The sequence below is a fragment of the Bos grunniens genome, chromosome 3 (assembly GCF_055505025.1).
Source record: "Bos grunniens cultivar Pamir isolate PY7600 chromosome 3, Bosgru_T2T1.0, whole genome shotgun sequence".
NCBI classification, from domain to species: domain Eukaryota; kingdom Metazoa; phylum Chordata; class Mammalia; order Artiodactyla; family Bovidae; genus Bos; species Bos grunniens.
Genome location: NC_141167.1, coordinates 64514625 through 64534766, shown reverse-complemented (window position 1 = coordinate 64534766; position 20142 = coordinate 64514625). Strand labels below are relative to the sequence as shown.

General features: G+C 38.7%; 1 protein-coding gene across 5 annotated transcripts in view; it reads right to left on the bottom strand.

The window, feature by feature from the left end:
* HS2ST1 (heparan sulfate 2-O-sulfotransferase 1) overlaps positions 1–20142 on the bottom strand; it is a 184919-nt gene that overhangs the window by 11852 nt on the left and 152925 nt on the right. For all 5 annotated transcript variants that reach the window (XM_086390964.1, XM_086390966.1, XM_086390963.1 and 2 more), the window contains 2 exons: positions 17327–17412; positions 5136–5274 (listed from right to left, as the gene is read on the bottom strand). In XM_086390964.1, coding sequence (XP_086247090.1) covers positions 5136–5274; positions 17327–17412 — 225 coding nt within the window. The remainder of the gene's footprint in view (positions 1–5135; positions 5275–17326; positions 17413–20142) is intronic.

The window sequence follows — 20142 nt, the reverse complement described above, 5'->3', positions numbered from 1 at the left end:
TTATGCCAACTTGTAGCTCATAAAAACAAAACCTATGTATCTATCTCTACCATGTTCCAGGTTCCAATAAATCGAGTGGTGATATATCAGAACGTTTCTGATTCCATGCCTATTCAATTTTAAACGAATCCCAAATCATAGTATGGTGCCTCTGAAACTCAGAAGAGGTGCTCTGCTTCATTATACCTCTGTCTGAATAGTCTCAGATAAAAAAAGAAATGAATTACTAAAGTGATTGTGGGTGAACTCACAAACTGTACCACCATTTTGTGTGTGTAGAATTCAAAGACATTAGAAAGATTTTGTTTAAATGTAATAAATTAGGGTATTAAAAGAGGTTACAGTATTAAAAGTTTACAGAGTCACTATATAGACAAGCTTGAGAATTTAAATATACACTATTGGAATCAAAACTGATTAATGAGTAAGCATGTGGGATTGCTATTTTAACCCAAGTTCTCAAGTTGGCCAACTCCTACTTCCTGTGTTCTAAACTGCTGAACGTATTTGTTTTTCAGACAAAGCAAATGTGCTGATAATCTTCAAGTTTACTTTTGGCCAGTAGCTTAAAACCTGCTAAAAAGTTTCCCTGGTGGCTCAGATGGTAAAGCATCTGCCTACAATGCAGGAGACCTGGGTTCAATCCCTGGATCAGGAAGATCTCCTGGAGAAGGAAATGGCAACCCACTCCAGTATTCTTGCCTGGAAAATCCCATGGACGGAGAAGCCTGGTAGGCTACAGCCCATGGGGTCGCAAAGAGTCGGACACGACTGAGCAACTTCACTTCACTTTATTTTTTTATCTTTTTTAAATTTTATTTTTAATCTTTACAAATTGTATTAGTTTTGCCAAATATCAAAATGAATCTGCCACAGGTGTACATGTGTTCCCCATCCTGAACCCTCCTCCCTCCTCCCTCCTCCCTCCCCATACCATCCCTCTGGGTCGTCCCGGTGCACTAGCCCCAAGCATCCAGTATCGTGCATCATCTGCTAGCCAACTCTGGGAGACAGATTTACCACCAAAATCCACTCTTTCCTTCTTTTAATCACAATGTTTAGTTTCTCCTGCAGTTAGGTGTGGCCATATGACTAAGTTTTGCCAGTCAGCTGGGGGCAGAAGTAATGTGATCAAGTTCTGGGTCTCTTAGTTAAAAGGAAACTGGTGGGCCTCTACTTTCCTCCTTCCCACGAGCTAGAAGGCAGATGCTGTGGTGACCAATTTAACCAAGCACATAAGGGCAAGCCCCGGAAGGGCAGCAGAGTAACAATATGGCAGGAACCTCACTCGCTGAACGACAGTATGGAGCAAAGCTGCTTTAAGATCCTGGGCCCCTCATCTTTAGGCTTTTATGTATGACAGAAAAAAATCTATCTAAACATTTGAATTTCTTTGTTTTAAAAGCTTGATTTACCCTAATTCACCTACCACACATTTTATTAGACAATATAAAAGTGGAAAAAGCTGTGGTACATATACACAATGGAGTATTACTCAGCCATTAAAAAGAATACCTTTGAATCAGTTCTAATGAGGTGGATGAAACTGGAGCCTACTATACAGAGTGAAGTAAGCCAGAAGGAAAAACATAAATACAGTATACTAACGCATATATATGGAATTTAGGAAGATGGTAACAATAACCCGGTGTACGAGACAGCAAAAGAGACACTGATGTATAGAACAGTCTTATGGACTCTGTGGGAGAGGGAGAGGGTGGGAAGATTTGGGAGAATGACATTGAAACATGTAAAATATCATGTAAGAAACGAGTTGCCAGTCCAGGTTTGATACACGATACTGGATGCTTGGGGCTAGTGCACTGGGACGACCAAGAGGGATGGTATGGGGAGGGAGGAGGGAGGAGGGTTCAGGATGGGGAACACATGTATACCTGTGGCGGATTCATTTTGATATTTGGCAAAACTAATACAATTATGTAAAGTTTAAAAATAAAATAAAATTTATAAAAAAAAAAAAAAAGTGGAAAAATAGCTTGGGTTTTGCCTCCTTTATAGTTCCTTCTTATCATTTGGCAGAGGTGTTTCACTCCTACCAACTTAAAAGAAACAACACAAAGAAGGCCAATAACAAGGAAGATATATTAAAAAAAAAACTATAAACAATCAGAAATTGGTGAACATACACGAGTGTGCTAGATCTTAGCGTACAAAAGAAGTCCTATTTCTTTTATCATTTATTTATTTTTTAAGCCACAACGTGTGTGGGATCTTAGTTCCCTAACCAGGTTTTGAATCCACATTCCCTGCATTGGAAGCAGAGTCTTAACCACTGGATTGCAAGGGAAGTCCCTCTGCTCTTTCTTTATAAATATGTGATGAAAAAAGTAAACCAAGTGAGAGAAATCAAGTTAACGCAACTCAAAACCATCTTTACTGTGTAAAACCTGAGTGAATCCACCGAGGCCTTAATCAAGATGAACGGCTCCACTGACTCCGACAGTGACAGTAGCCCTTGGGTTTCTCACTCATGTCACACCACAGAGGGTGACAGTCACTCAAATGCTGGCCACCAGGATTTTCCCATTGCTTTGCTAACTTCTATTAGCCTTCTCCTAAACATTTGGGCCACATTTCAGAAATGAAATTTTCTATAAATAAATGTTTTACTCTGTTATCAGAGTAAAACTTCAAGGTCTTAAAATACAAAATAAAAACAAACATGAAATAAAAACACTCTAGTCCAGATCTCTTCCTCTCCCAGAAAACTCAGTTCAGCATACTAGAGAAACAAATTTATAATCACCTTTTTCACTTAAACAACCAGATTACTTAGATTATTACTTTAAACATTTAATTCCTATAATTGAAGGTCAATAATTAAAATTTGATGCTTGGTAGTGATGGCATTTACATTCAAACCCTTTTCTACAAATATCTTGCTACACATTTTCTACAGAAGATTGGAAGCTGAGAGTGAGCTCCCCCTTGATTTCTGCTTAGATAAAAGCCTATCTCCATCTGTAGGCCCTACTGCTCTCATATTTAAAATGTATGGAGAAATAACAGCAACTATCCCATAAAATTATTGTATGGACCACCTGAAATGATACACGGTATGTGGCTTAAAAAAGAGCTTGATACACAATAAGTACTCAGTAGATGTGAGCACTATTATTGTTAGCTATATTAAGTAGTATTATTACCTAATTCCCCAAATGAAATAGGATAGCAACCACAAAACCATGGTATCCAGGGCTGACATGACAAATGGTGGATGTAGGAACCTATGTGACTGTGAATCTTTTCCTTACCAACATTAACATTCCTTTAGTTGAAGGAGGGAGATGGATACCGACAATTACCGAGTAAGAGCTACTGTAAATGATAGGGCTAAAATTAAAAAAAGAAATGAAGCAGTTGGCATTGAAGTGAATTTAGAAATAACTACTGATAAATTTTAAAGTACTAGGTCACAAAAGAGTTACACTACTAGATTTTACAAAATTTTGCAGACTTTCCATAGTAACAGAAGTATATATATTTTTTTGAAGATTAAATAATACTAAGAGATTTTTTTTTTCAGTATCCACTGGAAAAAAAAGGGTACTGTACCCTTTTTAGCAGAAGATCAGTACCTTCTGCCTAAAGCTTTGAGACCACGGAAAGAAATAGCAAATTCTAAAAAACGAAAAGGTAAATATAGAACAAAAAAATTCCACTGCCTTCTCATGCAACAGAGGGCACTGATAACTTAGGAAAACATTAATTGTTGGATGTTAATTATTATAATACATCAAGTATCCAGCATCACTGCTATGCAACACTAGGTTTAAAAGGTGAAAAATTCCCTCACTGAGCCACTTGCTAAGTGTTTACAGACGACCTAAGCACCATAGTAGATGTGGTGTTAACAAAGGTGAATGAAGTATAGTCCCTGCTTCTGGAAGTTCACAGCATTCTGGAGAAGACATATATGTAAACAAATAATTCAAGTACCACAAAATAAATATTTCAAAAATAGTGACATGAATGGAGTACTCTGCTGCTGCTGCTACCAAGTCGCTTCAGTCATGTCCGACTCTGCGACCCCATAGACAGCAGCCCACCAGGCTCTCCCATCCCTGGGATTCTCCAGGCAAGAACAGTGGAGTGGGTTGCCATTTCCTTCTCCAATGCATGAAAGTGAAAAGTGAAAGCGAAGTCGCTTAGTCGTATCTGACTCTTCGAGACCCCATGGACTGCAGCCTATCAGGCTCCTCTGTCCATGGGATTTTCCAGGCAAGAGTACTGGAGTAGGGTGCCATTGCCTTCTCCGATGGAGTGCTCTGGGAGCTTTGAAAAGGACATGGCTATCTGCCAGAAAAGACTTTATGAAAGAGGTAACACTTGAGCTGGATCTTAAAGGTGGACAAAGAGTTTTTCAGAGTGAAGGAGAGACATTCTAAACACAGGGAACAAAACGTGTGCAAAAAGTATGAAGGGATTAATACATCTGGAGGAATGTGACATTTCCTGCTGAGGCACTGGGGGCTTCAGGGGAGAAAATGAGGCAGGAGAGGGTGGCTGCAGGCTCTGTCAGACTGCATCACCCACGTGTTGGGCACCCCTGTGAGCAGAGTGGTTCCAACAAAGGTGTTCCACCAAAAAAGTGACAAAAGAGTTTGGTTTCTTAGGAAAGCAAGTCTGGGGTTGCTCTGGAGGATTCACTTTGATAGAAGACAACTCAAATCGGAACCTGCTAAGTAAGAACTCTGTTGAGCTATAATTTTTATCTTGCCTGAAAAAAATAGCTGTTTTAACAAAACAGGGTCCCCAAACAGATGAACACAAATCAGTGTCAACTCCCATCATCAAGATTTAGAGAATCAAAGTATATATCAAATATGTCATATTCATGAACAGCTATAGTAAGCTCACAGAACACTGTTAATAGGACTATAATAAAACAAATATTCAGCCCTGGAACAAAAGTAAAATACTTTCTAAAAAGACAAAATATACACTCCAAAATAGTTTATTTTTGCTTCTTCATACTTTTTTTGGTTCTTTTGAAATGTTCCACAATAAGCAAGTAATATATTTATAATCATTAATAAATTTCAAAAGCATTCACTGTTCATTGCATGCAATTCACAATTATCTTTATAAAAATTCTGAAGCTAAAATACTACCTTTTTGTCTCCTTGTTTTCGTCTTCTTAATCCTGGTCTATAATCATCTCCAAATCTCAGAAAGTAATAGTAAGAAACTAGCCTCTCAATAGGATCCCTTATGACATTAATGTAAATAGGCTTTTTCTTCACTCCAAATCTGAAACAGAATAAAATTTAAATGGTGAAATCAACACTTTCATTCTGTCTGGGATGTCCTGAATTATAAGTTTGAGGTATTAATTCTGTATGGAAAAAATATGAATTAATTTAAATAGAGTATGTGGAGATTTGGTACAATTGTAATATTTATATTACAATAAAGTAGTAAGACATCTTCACGACCCAGATAATCACGATGGTGTGATCACTCACCTAGAGCCAGACATCCTGGAATGTGAAGTCAAGTGGGCCTCAGAAAGCATCACTACGAACAAAGCTAGTGGAGGTGATGAACAAAGCTAGTGGAGGTGATGGAATTCCAGTTGAGCTCTTTCAAATCCTGAAAGATGATGCTGTCAAAGTGTTGCACTTAATACGCCAGCAAATTTGGAAAACTCAGCAGTGGCCACAGGACTGGAAAAGGTCAGTTTTCATTCCAATCCCAAAGAAGGCAATGCCAAAGAATGCTCAAACTACCTCACAATTGCATTCATCTCACACGCTACTAAAGTAATGCTCAAAATTCTCCAAGCCAGGCTTCAGCATACGTGAACCATGAACTTCCAGATGTTCAAGCTGGTTTTAGAAAAGGCAGAGGAACCAGAGACCAAATTGCCAACATCCGCTGGATCATCAAAAAAGCAAGAGAGTTCCAGAAAAACATCTATTTCTGCTGTATTGACTGTGTCAAAGCCTTTGACTGTGTGGATCACAATAAACTGTGGAAAATTCTGAAAGAGATGGGAATACCAGACCACCTGACCTGCCTCTTGAGAAACCTATATGCAGGTCAGGAAGCAACAGTTAGAACTGGACATGGAACAACAGACTGGTTCGAAATAGGAAAAGGAGTACATCAAGGCTGTATATTGTCACCCTGCTTATTCAACTTATATGCAAAGTACATCATGAGAAACGCTGGGCTGGAAGAAGCACAAGCTGGAATCAAGATTGCCGGGAGAAATATCAATCACCTCAGATACGCAGATGACACCACCCTTATGGCAGAAAGTGAAGAGGAACTAAAAAGCCTCTTGATGAAGGTGAAAGAGGAGAGTGAAAAAGTTGGGTTAAAACTCAACATTCAGAAAACGAAGATCATAGCATCTGGTCCCATCACTTCATGGGAAATAGATGGGGAAACAGTGGAAACAGTGTCAGACTTTATTTTTTGGGGCTCCAAAATCACTGCAGATGGTGACTGCAGCCATGAAATTAAAAGACACTTACTCCTTGGAAGAAAAGTTATGACCAACCTAGATAGCATATTCAAAAGCAGAGACATTACTTTGCTAACAAAGGTCCGTCTAGTCAAGGCTATGGTTTTTCCAGTGGTCATGTATGGATGTGAGAGTTGGACTGTGAAGAAAGCTGAGTGCCGAAGAATTGATGCTTTTGAACTGTGGTGTTGGAGAAGACTCTTGAGAGACCCTTGGACTGCAAGGAGATCTAACCAGTCCATTCTAAAGGAGATCAGCCCTGGGATTTCTTTGGAAGGAATGATGCTAAAGCTGAAACTCCAGTCCTTTGGCCACCTCATGTGAAGAGTTGACTCATTGGAAAAGACTCTGATGCTGGGAGGGATTGGGGGCAGGAGGAGAAGGGGACAACAGAGGATGAGATGGCTGGGTGGCATCACTGACTCGATGGACGTGAGTCTGAGTGAACTCCGGGAGATGGTGATGGACAGGGAGGCCTGGCGTGCTGCGATTCACGGGGTCGCAAAGAGTCAGACACAACTGAGCGACTGAACTGAACCGAAAGTAGTAAGAATTTTAAAATTACAAATGAAGATACAGGAGTGAGGGGAAAATTGAATGACAAATAATCTTAAATTTTACTAGCAAGAATTACATAAAACATTTCAATTTTATATAACAATGAGTTCTGATTTCTGGCCCACCAAACTAGTAACTGTTATTTATGGACACAGCAGAAGTCCATACAAGTGTGACCATTTGAGCTTACCCTCTGTGGTGCTAATTTTAAAAACTAGATAGAAGTGAAAGACATTAAGTCTTCAGCGTTATTCATTCCTTAGGGAATGAAGAGAGCTGACAGAACACAGAAGGTGTTTGCTTTAGCAATATCTGTAGACCCTAGAATTGTCTCGCTGGTCCCTGTTCTCATATCCTCACTTATCTCAGCCTTGAACTTCAGTGTTACCCCAACTCTCCACTTTCCTTTATTCTTCGTTTAACACAATTACCAAGTTCTTCTGATTTTTTCTTTTGTAGGTTTTTCACAGATTTGATCTGTCTTCATCACTTCCTTTCCTGTGACAACTGCCCTCTTCGCAGGCCTCTTGCTTAGAGCACTGCCATAATTCGTGGCTTTGTAATTAATAATAATAGTTTTCTTGCATCCAATCTCTCTCCCTTTCAATTTACCTTCACGCCAATTCCCAACTGATATTTTGTAAAACATCACTGATAAGATCATTCTCCTTAGGAACCTGAGATACCACTGTTTATGTTGACATCAAACCCAAACTCCTTTGCTTGGTTGTTAATATCTGCTTGCCTTATGTCTTGGGACCCACCTTATTGATCCATTTTTATTTTCAACTCTCCACAGATAAGAAATCATCTATCAGTTATAATTAGGTCCCCCTCTTCTACCTCTCACCAATATATCATACTTCTAGTTCTCAATACATGCCTTTACTCATTGTCTTCCTTAACTAGAATGCCATTCGCATTTCCCTATTCTTTTTATTAATTAATTCATTCAAATATACTTTTTTGTGTATCTAATACATGCCAGGAACTATTTTAATATTAGGAAAACAATAATGGGGAAAAAAAGACAAAATTCCTTGTCTTGCCAAAGTTAACATTCTACTTGGAAGAGACAGAATGTAAACTAATAAGAAAATATATTAATGGTAAAAATACTAAGGAGAGAAATGATGCAGTGAAAGAGAACAGGGAGAAGGGGGGACTGCTGCTGCTGCTGCTGTTAAGTCGCTTCAGTCGTGTCTGACTCTGTACGACCCCATAGACGGCAGCCCACGAGGCTCCCCCATCCCTGGGATTCTCCAGGCAAGAAAGAACACTGGAGTGGGTTGCCATTTCCTTCTCCAATGCATGAAAGTGAAAAGTGAAAGTGAAGTCGCTGAGTCGTGTCCGACTCCTAGAGACCCCATGGACTGCAGCCCACCAGGCTCCTCCATCCATGGGATTCTCCAGGCAAGAGTACTGGAGTGGGGTGCCATTGCCTTCTCTGAGAAGGGGGGACAGTACAATTCAAACTAGGGTTTCCCAGGGAGGCAGCACTATTATTACATTTTTTTAATATTTGGCTTCCCTCATAGCTAAGTTAGTAAGAATCTGCCTGCAATGCAGGAGACCCAGGTTCGATCCTGGTTCAATCCCTGGGGCAGGAAGATCCTCTGGAGAAGGAAATGGTAACCCACTCCAGTACTCTTACCTGGAGAATCCTATAGACAGAGGAGCATGGCAGGCTGCAGTCCGTGGGTTGCAAGAGTCAGACAAGACTAAACCACCACAGCACTATTATTATGTGATGAGAAGACAGCCCCATCGATATCTGGGAGAAAGTGCTCCAGGAAGATAAGACTTCCAAGCAGGAAGGCCCTAAAGCAGCTAAGTGCTGGGCATTTTTGAGAATCAACAAGGAGGTCAAAATGGCTGAGGCAGCATGAGGAAGGGGGTAATGACAGAGCATGAGAGTGGAGAGAAATGGGGGTGATGGCGGGGGAAGTGTAGACCACGTGGGCCTTGTAGGGCACTACAAGCATCAGGAGGGAGCCTGAGTCAGCAGAGAAGTGTCATGATATGGAATCTAAAGTACAGCATGGTAACTGTAATCAACAAGGTGTGTGTGTGTGCCCAGTCACTCAGTCATGGCCAGCTCTTTGGGACTCCATGGACTTATAACTTAGATTTCCCTTCTTACTAAAATCTTTTTTTAAAGGCACCCAAAAAGCACATAGCTAACCTAACCAGTTTCACATTTCCTCTTACTTTTGCCTGTTACAATGTCTTACACACACACAAACATTCTATAAATATTTTATACTAAATTTTTAGCAAATAAGTAGTGAAGAGAGACCACAGAAGAGAAAAAAGCAAGATGCCAAGATACAACTTGCTTCTCTCAGCCTTTGAATTACTGAAAAGTAACTGAACAGGACATTTCTAATTTACAAACAGGTTGGATTCTGTAAGAGATGCTTTGTGTGTAAAATGGGGTCAACTCTGTTGAATTCCAGTCCTTTTTCTCACTATTAAGCCATTTGTCTAAGTCATTAAAATCTTTTGTACATATGGAAATACTGAAAACCACAGAGAACTTTAGAGCTTATTGCTGAAAGTGAAAGAGGAGGGTGAAAAACTTGGCTTAAAACTCAACATTCAAAAAACTAAGATTATGGCATCTGGTCCCATCACTTCAAGCAAACAGATGGGGAAACAATGGAAACAGTGACAGACTTTATTTTCTTGGGCTCCAAAATCACTGCAGATGGTGACTGCAGCCATGAAAATTAAAAGACGCTTGCTCCTTGGAAGAAAAGCTATGACCAACCTAGACAGCAAATTAAAAAGCAGACATTACTTTGCCAACAAAGGTCCATCTAGTCAAAGTTACAGTTTTTCCAGAAGAATTGATGCTTTTTGAACTGTGGTGTTGGAGAAGACTCTTGAGAGTCCCTCGGACTGCAAGGACATCAAACCAGTCAATCCTAAAGGAAATCAGTCTCAAATATTCATTGGAAGGACTGATGCTGAAACTGAATACTGCTGAAACTGCAATACTTTGGCCACTGGATGCGACGAACTGACTCATTTGAAAAGACCCTGATGCTGGGAAAGATTGAAGGCGGGAGGAAAAGGGGATGACAGAGGATGAGATAGTTGGATGACATCACCGACTTAATGGACATGAGTTTGAGCAAGCTCTGGGAGTTGGCGATGGACAGGGAAGCCTGGTGTGCTGCAGCCCATGGGGTTGCAAAGAGCTGGACATAACTGAGTGACTGAACTGGACTGAACAGAGAACTTTTTGGAAAAACATTATTCTATTAAATTTGTGAGTTGGTTGATTAGAGCTTGGGGTATATTTTTTCAATAAGCAACTCATAAGCCTATAAAATCAACAACGATGCAGTAAAATTTTTCTCACAATTTTTAGAAAAGGAAACAGTATTGTTGCAAATCTTATGGCATTGTCAAATTAGGTATCAGAGTAGATGCTCCATAAGGGAAGACGACTTTCTTTCTGGTTCATAGCTTTATCATTAATGTTTAGCATGATGTCAGACAGGTGTTGGATATTAGAATCAGGTTGAATGAACTGTTGTGAATTGGCTACTTACAAAAGGCCTTCCTCTGGAACAGTGTACTCACCAGTGAGAAGAGGGTTGGGAGGCATTAGGGAAACATACCTGCTACCTTAACTGATAATCAAATATAATCAAATCCCTTATGACTATACAGTGGAAGTGAGAAATAGATTTAAGGGACTAGATCTGATAGAGTGTCTGATGAACTATGCACTGAGGTTCGTGACACCGTACAGGAGACCGGGATCAAGACCATCCCCATGGAAAAGAAATGCAAAAAAGCAAAATGGCTGTCTGGGGAGGCCTTACAAATAGCTGTGAAAAGAAGAGAAGTGAAAAGCAAAGGAGAAAAGGAAAGATATAAGCATCTGAATGCAGAGTTCCAAAGAACAGCAAGAAGAGATAAGAAAGCCTTCCTCAGAGATCAATGTAAAGAAATAGAGGAAAACAACAGAATGGGAAAGACTACAGATCTCTTCAAGAAGATCAGCGATACCAAGGGAATATTTAATACAAAGATGGGTGCGATAAAGGACAGAAACGGTATGGACCTAACAGAAGCAGAAGATATTAAGAAGAGGTGGCAAGAATACACATAAGAACTGTACAAAAAAGACCTTCACAACCAAGATAATCACGATGGTGTGATCACTGACCTAGAGCCAGACATCCTGGAATGTGAAGTCAAGTGGGCCTTAGAAAGCATCACTACGAACAAAGCTAGTGGAGGTGATGGAATTGCAGTTGAGCTATTTCAAATCCTGAAAGATGATGCTGTGAAAGTGCTGCACTCAATATGCCAGCAAATTTGGAAAACTCAGCAGTGGCCACAGGACTGGGAAAGGTCAGTTTTCATTCCAATCCCAAAGAAAGCCAATGCCAAAGAATGCTCAAACTACCACACAATTGCACTCATCTCACACGCTAGTAAAGTAATGCTCAAAATTCTCCAAGCCAGGCTTCAGCAATACATGAACCGTGAACTTCCAGATGTTCAAGCTGGTTTTAGAAAAGGCAGAGGAACCAGAGACCAAATTGCCAACATCCACTGGATCATGGAAAAAGCAAGAGAGTTCCAGAAAAACATCTATTTCTGCTTTATTGACTATGTCAAAGCCTTTGACTGTGTGGATCACAATAAACTGTGGAAAATTCTGAAGGAGATGGGAATACCAGACCACCTGACCTGCCTCTTGAGAAACTTATATGCAGGTCAGGAAGCAACAGTTAGAAGTGGACATGGAACAACAGACTGGTTCGAAATAGGAAAAGGAGTACGTCAAGGCTGTACATTGTCACCCTGCTTATTTAACTTATATGCAGAGTACATCATGAGAAAACACTGGGCTGGAAGAAGCACAAGCTGGAATCAAGATTGCCGGGAGAAATATCAATAACCTCAGATACGCAGATGACACCACCCTTATGGCAGAAAGTGAAGAGGAACTAAAAAGCTTCTTGATGAGAGTGAAAGAGGAGAGTGAACAAGTTGGCTTAAAGCTCAACATTCAGAAAACAAAGATCATACATAGCATCTGGTCCCATCACTTCATGGGAAATAGATGGGGAAATAGTGTCAGATTTTATTTTTTGGGGCTCCAAAATCACTGCAGATGGTGACTGCAGCCATGAAATTAAAAGACACTTACTCCTTGGAAGAAAAGTTATGACCAACCTAGACAGCATATTCAAAAGCAGAGACATTACTTTGCCAACATAGGTCTGTCTAGTCAAGGCCATGGTTTTTCCAGTGGTCATGTATGGATGTGAGAGTTGGACTGTGAAGAAAGCTGAGCACCAAAGAATTGATGCTTTTGAACTGTGGTGTTGGAGAAGACTCTTGAGAGTCCCTGGGACTGCAAGGAGATCCAACCAGTCCATTCTAAAGGAGATCAGCCCTGGGATTTATTTGGAAGGAATGATGCTAAAGCTGAAACTCCAGTACTTTGGCCACCTCATGCGAAGAGTTGACTCATTGGAAAAGACTCTGATGCTGGGAGGGATTGGGGGCAGGAGAAGAAGGGGACGACAGAGGATGAGACGGCTGGATGGCATCACTGACTCGATGGACATGAGTTTGAGTAAACTCTGGGAGTTGGTGTTGGACAGGGAGGCCTGGCGTGCTGCGATTCATAGGGTCACAAAGAGTCGGACACGACTGAGCGACTGAACTGAACTGAACCTTAACTGAGAGCACCAAGAGTCTTGTAACAGGTAAGGGCAGGACAGTGGGGCAATGACTCCATTCTTAGATTGTGAGATTCCCTGGGCATCTCTTTTATCATCTCTGTTATTAGCCACTGATCCACCTGAGCTATCCCCTTGGGAATTACCTCCTCCCAGAATATCTCCTACCAATGCTATGCTAATTCTAAGTCACTTCAGTCGGTCCAACTCTGTGGGACCCCATAGACGGCAGCCCACCAGGATCTCCCGTCCCTGGGATTCTCCAGGCAAGAACACTGGAGTGGGCTGCCATTTCCTTCTCCAAAGCATGAAAGTGAAAAGTGAAAGTGAAGTCGCTCAGTCGTGTCCGACTCTTCGTGACCCCATGGATTGCAGCCTAACAGGCTCCTTTGGGATTTTCCAAGCAAGAGTACTGGAGTGGGGTGCCATTGCCTTCTCCTACCAATGCCTCCTCTTTTCTCCTAGTCCCTGAAATGTGGAACAGATGGAGATTCTTACCAAGTAGAAGTGAAAGAGGGATATGTCATTTGACAAAATCTTCTTGCTGTCTGGGAAATGACTTTCTGGGGCATGGCTTTAGGTGGCCTTTATCTGTGTGAAACATAATTTTTAATGAGATAATCTATGTGAACTTATTCTGAAAATGGATAAGAGTTATTATTTATAAGTCAGAGTATGGGCATGTAGACATGGAAGCAAAGAATTATAACTGAAAGTAGGCATGATAAAACAGCACTGGACCATTCAGCTCAACTAGTAAGGAAACAAGTTTGTACATTTACGTCTCTGGCCAACCAGGTAGTTTTATACCAGTGGAAAAATACGTTCTGTGGTTGTAGACTCAGCTTTAACCCTGGCCAGTCATCTGAGCAATTCCTCAGGAGGGCTCAGATGGAACAGTAGAAAATTCATCTTCACTCCAGGAAACTTAACTATTATTGACCCATTAGAACGCAATGTTTCTAGGAAGAGAACATATTTCCTAAGAATCTGTCATGTTAAATGATGATCAAAAGGGGAAAAATATAATCTGAGCAGCAAGTTGGTAAGAAACCTTATTCTTGCTGTATTAGCATACATGGTATAACAATAAGGAAGACAAACCAGGAACATTTCTTTACACCCACACTCTATATAGCCTGGACAGATGAATGAACATCAAGAATAGTTAAAAGAAGTACACACTCAGAACATTTGAAAGGAACCTTGACAACTAGAAGATGATGAAGCTGAAGGAGGGCTGAAGAGTCTTCATGAAGTTATTTCACTTTGAGATTTATGCTTCACACTAGATTTAACATTTCAAGTTAAGTAGCAGTTTCACACAAGGGACACTGATACACAGTTGATCTGCAGTTAGATGAATTCGCAGATGTGGAAACTAAATAACAAGGGAGGACTGTACACATTTATTCTGGACTCTTTTATCCCTAACACATTCCTAGAAACCTCCAAAACCTGCTACAGTAAATTCCCATTGTCTTGTTTCAAAAATAGTGAATAACCTGTTGGTATTTATTGGTCCCACTGACAATGATATGAAGAACAAAAGATTTTTTAAATAACTATTTCTTGAAATGAGCATTCATCTATTAAAATGGCACAATTTTTTAAAAATAGGAGGGGTGGTCTAACACTACCAAGTTAGTGAGGATATACAGCAAAATAATAAAGTCACTGGGAAAACTGCTTAGCAGTGTCTTACCATCTAGCAATCTCACTTCTAGGTTTTACACAAGAGAAATGAAGACACTGTGTCCACACAAAACCTATATGCAAATGTTCTGGCAACTTTACTCATAATCAGCAAAAGCTGGAAAAAACCCAAGTATCCAGAAACTGGTGGGTGGACAGAAATTGTTCTGCCTCCATCCTTACTCCCCAGTAAGGAACTAACCACTGACACATGCACCCAACTGGATGAGTATCAAAAGCAGCGCACTAAGAAGCTATTCAACAAGACTTGGTGACTGACTAGATCCATGTGGCAAAGAAAAGGGTGATTCAAAATGACTCTAAAGTTTCTTCTTTGGATGCTTTGATAAATAAAAATGGGTAAACTTCTCAAATGACATTTGGAAAGAAGAACTAGGAAATGCGCTGAAAAATATAAGAATAGGGTTAAGACAAAAAAGGAATGAGATAAGGTTAAGACAAGACAGGACAGGAACGCAACTATAACGAGAAGATATTTTTGTTCTTATTCTAAAGTTCTAAACAAAACCAGATAAACATAACCAAAATATTTGCTCTTATTCTAAAGTTCTAAACAAAACCAGATAAATATAACCAAAACATAGCTTGAGCAGATATGGGTTTACAAATAACATGTGTGCTTCCTGTGATCAGTCTAAATTAGAAAGCACTTTTCAATTTTTATTTGTCCATCTTTCTGCCTAGGTTTTCCCGGGTTTGTACTCTTTTTAGTGTTTCTGCTAAGGCAATTGAAAAGCTATGTGATTAAATATTTCTTTCATTGAATTTGACCATTTTTTTTCTTGAAGGCAAGTATTTTAATGGACTCCACAAGGTACTACACCAGTCAAGAATATGTTTTAAAGAATAAAGTATTTTAAAAACTGGTAAGGTGATGTTTCTTTCCTCTCTTCCTTACTTGTTGTGAGTATGACAGTCAAACTAAAAATCATTTTTTAAAAGATACTAGTTATATCTAAAATAGTTTGTGACTATATACATCAAAATACATTTTCTCTAGTTGATTTTTTTAAGGTATTTGTTTAAAATCTTGTAAAGGTCTATCAAAATTTTTCACAACACTTTTTGCTTCCAATAAAATGAAACATATTATGAAAATATTCAAATCCTTAAACATTTATGTCAGTATTTAATACATGAGATTAATCTTTCCAAGAACTTTGTGTTTTTTCAACTGTAAGAATGCTAGCATACACCAGAGCTTCATTCTAAGACTTTTGCCAAAAGCAAAAGTACTCAATATTATTTTAATAATGAAAACCTCAAGTATGAAACCAAGCTATGTGTGGGGAAAAAAAAATCATTTATGTGAAAGGGTAACAAACATTCAATTGAAGGATAATGCAGCCCTGAGGGAATATGCATATGAATGAAGTTTATGAAATTGGTTCAGTGCCTCTGCAAAGAAAAATAATTAGTTTATTTTAAAGCTGCCTATAAAATGTTTTCAATATTGCTGTATGAATTATTTATAGAAAAATGTACATCTAACTTTAAAGCTAATATTTTACTGAAAGATCCTGAGTGCTGTAGGAGGAACTAGAAACAAGAATATACTGTTTTATGTATGTAATATTTGGGAGATTCCTTTTAATTATTTGCTTTCCAAAAAAGTTAAGATTTATTATCAATGTGGATCTGTACCATTTCATTCAACTGTTTTTCTTTTCAAATTTGAAAGCTGAAATGATAGTGGGACATCAATGTAACTTTTGGATTTTACACAGAATGCTCTTTGAAGTTGCCAAATACAAGCGGATATATTACTCTGAAGTCATGACTGCTAAAGAAATGACTGAGCAAATGCATCTAAGATTAAATAATTTAAAAGTAGGGGACTTCCCTGGCAGTCCAGTGGCTAAGACTTTGCCTTCCAATGTGGGTTCAATCCCTGATCAGGAAAGTAAGATTCCACATGCCTCTCAGCCAAAAACATAAAACAGATGCAATACTCTAACAAGTTCAATAAAGACTTTAAAAATGGTCCACATAACAAAATATGTAAAAACATATTTTTAATGTTTTTGAAATTAGTTTTATTACGGAAAAGATTGGCATTTGAGGTTTTCCAACAATACTCTATGTGCTACAAAAAAATGTTTAAATAGATTCACCAAACTATACATATTTAGAATATTCCTTTTAATCAGTCTTCTGATTAGTACTTAATGTGGCACAAACTCTAGGGGGAGGCACATAGTGCTCAGATACTGTACAAAGGCCTATACTTTATTAACTTTTCTTGAAAGAGTTATGACAGGAATACCTTGATCCTATGCCTCCCCCAAAACATGGAAAATTAGTTATTTATGTCCAGTTTCAGGCAAATCACTATAAAGAAAAATCACTTTAAAAAAAGTCTTTTTATATCTCAATTGTAAAGCTAAAACAAGGTAGCCAAAGGGGAAGTGTGTCTTGGCTGAGCAGCAGACACTTCGGGTTATCAGTAACGGAGTAATGGCTTCTTTGCTTTCTCTGTTCTCAGTCAATGATGTGGTAAGTCATAATTCGACTGGCTTCTAGGTTAAAACTTGGAACTCTCCTAAAATAGTGTTATTTGATTGCACATGAAGCAGAAACATAATGATAAAAAATTTTAAAGGGCATTACCTAAATTTATCTACCTTAAATTTCTAAAATTAATATGACAATAATCAATTTATGAACACTAGAGGGCAGTAAAACACTAGAAGGTGTATTTAAATTACACATCTGAAGTGGCAAACACAAGCCAGTACTTTTTTAAAAATCAAAATCACAATTATTTAATAACTTTATCCCTTTTTAGGTTGCTAAAGTACAAAGCATTCTTTTGTGTATAATTCTGGGTATAACTTACTTTGCAAAATCCAAATAAGAAATGTGCCCATGATAAAACCCTGGTTTCATCTCTTTCCAGGCAGTTATATTCTTTACAAAGCGCACCTAAAAAAGGAGAACATACTCATTATTTAAGTACAATTTAAAGAAAATAAAATTTTGTGATAGCAAAATGCTTTTCATTTAGGCATTTAAAACTGATCACACCACTTTGACAATTATGGAGCTTGAAATACAGGCTTCAACTAAGAAAAGCATAGTGTGATATGTAATTACTAATGCATCATAGAGAAGCTACTGTCACCACTCTTAGAAAAGAGTGAAAGAGGATCTTGAAAACAAAATTGCACAATGCAACCATTTACAATACTGCACAGTGAGTACATTTATGTGGTGGGTGGAGGTATACAAACAACACAAGCTGAAGCAGGTAGCAATTCAATATGGGGATAGTCTATGCAAATCTCTTCTTCCTAGAGACTCGTTATTCATAAAAATTCACATTTATAATGACTAACAACTAAAACAAACATCAACTAATCCTAAAACCAAATGAGTGAACAAAAGATGAGTATCAGAAGACTTTAAACCACTAAGAGCAGATATCATATGGTTGAGCAGATATCATCAACTTGCTGATAAAAAAGCTAAAAGGTAAATTTTTAAAAATATCTAAATATTACCATTTTAATCTACTAGAATTAAAAGTATACAAAAGATTAGTTAATATAACAACTTAAGTATAAATATAAAAGTTTCAAGAACTGGTTAATATAGAACTTGATAAACCAGCTATAACAGAATTATGATAAGAATTATGATACATAATTCTTCAAAGAAAAATAATATAAATTTCTGATAATCAAATCTCTGCATGATCAACAGCAAGTGGCTAAGAATCTCTTCTGGAGACTAGAGACAGTGTGGGGATGGCTGAGGGGTGGGGCCCACCACCCTACACTGCAGGGAAAGCGCCTGTAAGCCGGGATCTCAGCCCCTGACACAGACTGTCAGTCGCCTACTTCTGACAATTTACCAATCCTTCACTTCTATTTCACAATAGTTAGTCACATGGTGATATTCTGGAGCACTTATTACCAGGTTAGTCAATAAATTAATAGCCATGAATGATGGCTCCTGGATAAGGCCCACTGGTAGGAACAAAGTAGGCAAACTGTGGAAGCAGCCTTATGTCGGAGGACGTGAACTAAGGCAAGATGAAAGATTCTGGAAGGAGGATTTATAACTCAAAGACTAACAATGGAGTTAGAAACAATGGGGTTTTTAGAGGGGAAATGAAAAGAACCTTAAATTATTATTTTACACATACACACACATTATTAAAATCTGAAAATTGGATGTAGGTAACAAAATTATGTTGTACTAGAGAATACATAATTATATTTCAGCAGATATTTACAAATTGTCCCCACCAAAACGAATGAGCCAAATAAACATGTGATTTGAGATTTCAGGTTCTTTCCTATTTGTTCTTCAATACATCAAATAGAATAAAAATATCAAATGGCAAATGAAAAAGAAATAGAAAATAAAATACTACTTAATCCATAAACTGAATCCTTAAAAAAGTTTACATGTTGAATATGAAAAACCCTTATAATTTCTACTTAATGGTAAGTTACACAAGCTTTTGGTTCTGTGAAAATCATTTTCAGTATTTCAGTCCCAAATGAGGAAGAAATACAAGGCAAAGAGAATAGGAATGGGAGATGGTGGTTCAAGGGTGCTTAAGACTCTTACAGCTGAGCTCTTCAGAAGCTGAGATTTAAATGGATGTGATGGTATAAGAGGGAAATGAAAGGGAATGACAGATTGAAACCTGAGAAAACAGTGTTATATAAGCCAAATGTTGGAGGATCATAGTACACTGGGATGAAAGACAGGTATAAATTTCAAGTGTCCTTTTTCCCTCCACCCTTCCAAAGGATGGTCAAGATCAAACTAAATTCTGCTAAAGACACACTCCATCTGCTGTGTGTCCTACAAGGTGAGGTGAAGAGCCCTGGAAGCTGGATGAGATCTGCACTGCTACTGGGCTTCCCAAACTCAGTGTGCAAATGAATCATCTGGGGCTCTTGTTAAAATGCAGATTCTGACTCAGCGGGTATGGAGTGGGGCCCAAGATTCTGCACTTCTAAAAAGTTTCCACAGCATGGCCAGGTCAGCGGGTGACACTGAGGAGCAAGCCTTTAGCACGTATGGACCCAGGACCTAGCTCTTGGTTTTATCAACATGAAGCTCCTTCTGCAGTGCCTGCAAAGGAGGCCTGAGGTCTATAGAGGCTCTTTAGCAAGGATATACTCTCTCAGTTACTTTCATGAGTTACTTTCTTCTCAGTTACATATCATGCTTTCATGATATGGGAAAAAAAAAGTATGCTGAACTAAAACAGTGGTTTAAAGGTTATCTACATATATAGATAATATATATACATATATACACACACACACATATAAGCTACCACAACATATAAAACAGAATGAGGGGTGGGAGCGTAATGCCCCCGTCTACTCAGTCTCCTCCATCTGCCCACACAGTGATGCCTGAAGCACTCTGGAACCAAAGCATTCCAAGAAACACAAAGTATAAAATAAATAAAAGGGTTGTGCCTCCACTGGACTCAGGGAAGTTTGGTGAAGGCAGAACAGAACAAGGCATGAAGCATTCACTGCTGTCACCGATCTCAAACTTTCCTGTTTGCAGAATCAGCATTTTATTAGGATATCCTGTACTCCTTATGTTACAGAAACTGAAGTCCAAGAACCACATACCTCCGATTTTTGGTCCAATCATCCTTCTATACCACTGGCTAAT